The 1,491-nt window shown below is 33.1% G+C and overlaps 1 protein-coding gene across 1 annotated transcript in view; it reads right to left on the reverse strand.

Moving 5' to 3' along the window:
• Window positions 1–1,038: 1,038 nt before the first annotated feature.
• Window positions 1,039–1,491, reverse strand: part of LOC107460767 (uncharacterized) — a 2,932-nt gene continuing 2,479 nt past the window's right edge. The window contains exons 4-5 of the mRNA XM_016079155.3: window positions 1,288–1,479; window positions 1,039–1,200 (exon numbers count right to left, since the gene is read on the reverse strand). Of these exons, the coding sequence (XP_015934641.1) occupies window positions 1,039–1,200; window positions 1,288–1,479 (354 nt within the window). The remainder of the gene's footprint in view (window positions 1,201–1,287; window positions 1,480–1,491) is intronic.

The following is a 1,491-nucleotide window of genomic DNA, read 5'->3' on the forward strand; positions in this document are numbered from 1 at the left end:
GTATTGAGTGGGATAGATATATCGACCCTGTATACAAGATGGAGTTTGTGTTTAAGGTGTACGAGATGGACCGCTGACGATTGCAAATGAGAAGTTGTGGCCAGAATAACATAGTACTAAGTTGCGACCCATCCCAGCTATGCGAAGGAAGGTTAAGGATCGACCAATGTCCACACGCATTAGAAATGAGATGGATCTTGTTGAACATTAGGAGAAGCGCTGTAGCTTGTGTAGGTAGGTAGGTTACACACGTTAGACTGTCTGAAAATACCCGCAGAGAACCATGTCCATCTTTTAGTATATCATTTATATTATATTTTATGTTGTCAGGAGATTTATCCTTTTTATATTGTGTACATATTTTAAAAAGTTTGATTTGTACTAATATATTGTATTAATTAAAATATTAAAAAAAAATTTAGACATGTATCTCATTCCTCAGCAAAGACAAAATTATTATAAACGTATCTCGTTCTTGTTATAGACGAGATACGTTCAAAGGTATCGTACTGTCTAATCTTATCTGCAGACTAAAAATATTATTAATAATTTCTTGCATGTCTCGTATATGGCAGACGAGATATATAATAAAATATATTAACATAAATTTATCCATACATATATTTAAGTGTAAATTTAGTATTCATTTTATTTATTTAAAAAAATCGAAAGTCCACGTCAAGTTACAACAGGAACCAGGTCGAGGTAGTCTGTTTGGTTGTGGGTGTTTATCGGGGGTCTTTCGACCTAACCTAGTCCAAATCCTTTCCAAAAAATAAAACCTCATAGATTTTAGTGGAACTGAAGCCCACCAAATTCTGATATGGTGGAGATCATTTTTGATTGATTACATACATAAAATGCTAGTTTTCATTATTTAATAATCATACAATTACACACAAGAATTTATGCTCGTTGAAGCATGCAGCTAAATAGATATGAAAGAAAAAAGATCAACTAATATTGATACCTCCACATACAAGAATGGACAAACACATTTTGCAATTGGAAAGCTAGAAATTAAAAATAAGAAATGATCTATGATTTAATGAATTGCCTTGGACACATGGTCTTTTGAGGGATATAGAAATCAATAACATGCTCCTTCCACTTGTTGTCATCGAGATAAATCTCATAAAAACTCACTTCCCCACTTGATCTGATGCTTAAGGCAGCGCTACTCCTAGTACCATATAAACCCTACACAATATGATGATTTCATTGGAAACTTACCAAGTCAAAGTCAACTAAAAATTATTTGCTTTTGAAAGATTAATTTATTATTACCAGTGGAGTATCTACTTCAACAAAGATGGAGCTAAGATTGTATTCCCACTCAAGAGAGCATATGTGAGGTAGTACACTTTTCTCTGCTTTCACTCTGTCCTTCATCACATTTTCAATTACCTCCTTTGCAGGTATTTCTTCTTTACCATATTTTGCTATTTCTTTTTTGAAATTCGATTCAAGTCGCTTAGCCTGAAAATATAT

Source organism: Arachis duranensis, chromosome 8 (genome assembly GCF_000817695.3).
Source record: "Arachis duranensis cultivar V14167 chromosome 8, aradu.V14167.gnm2.J7QH, whole genome shotgun sequence".
In the NCBI taxonomy this organism is placed as follows: domain Eukaryota; kingdom Viridiplantae; phylum Streptophyta; class Magnoliopsida; order Fabales; family Fabaceae; genus Arachis; species Arachis duranensis.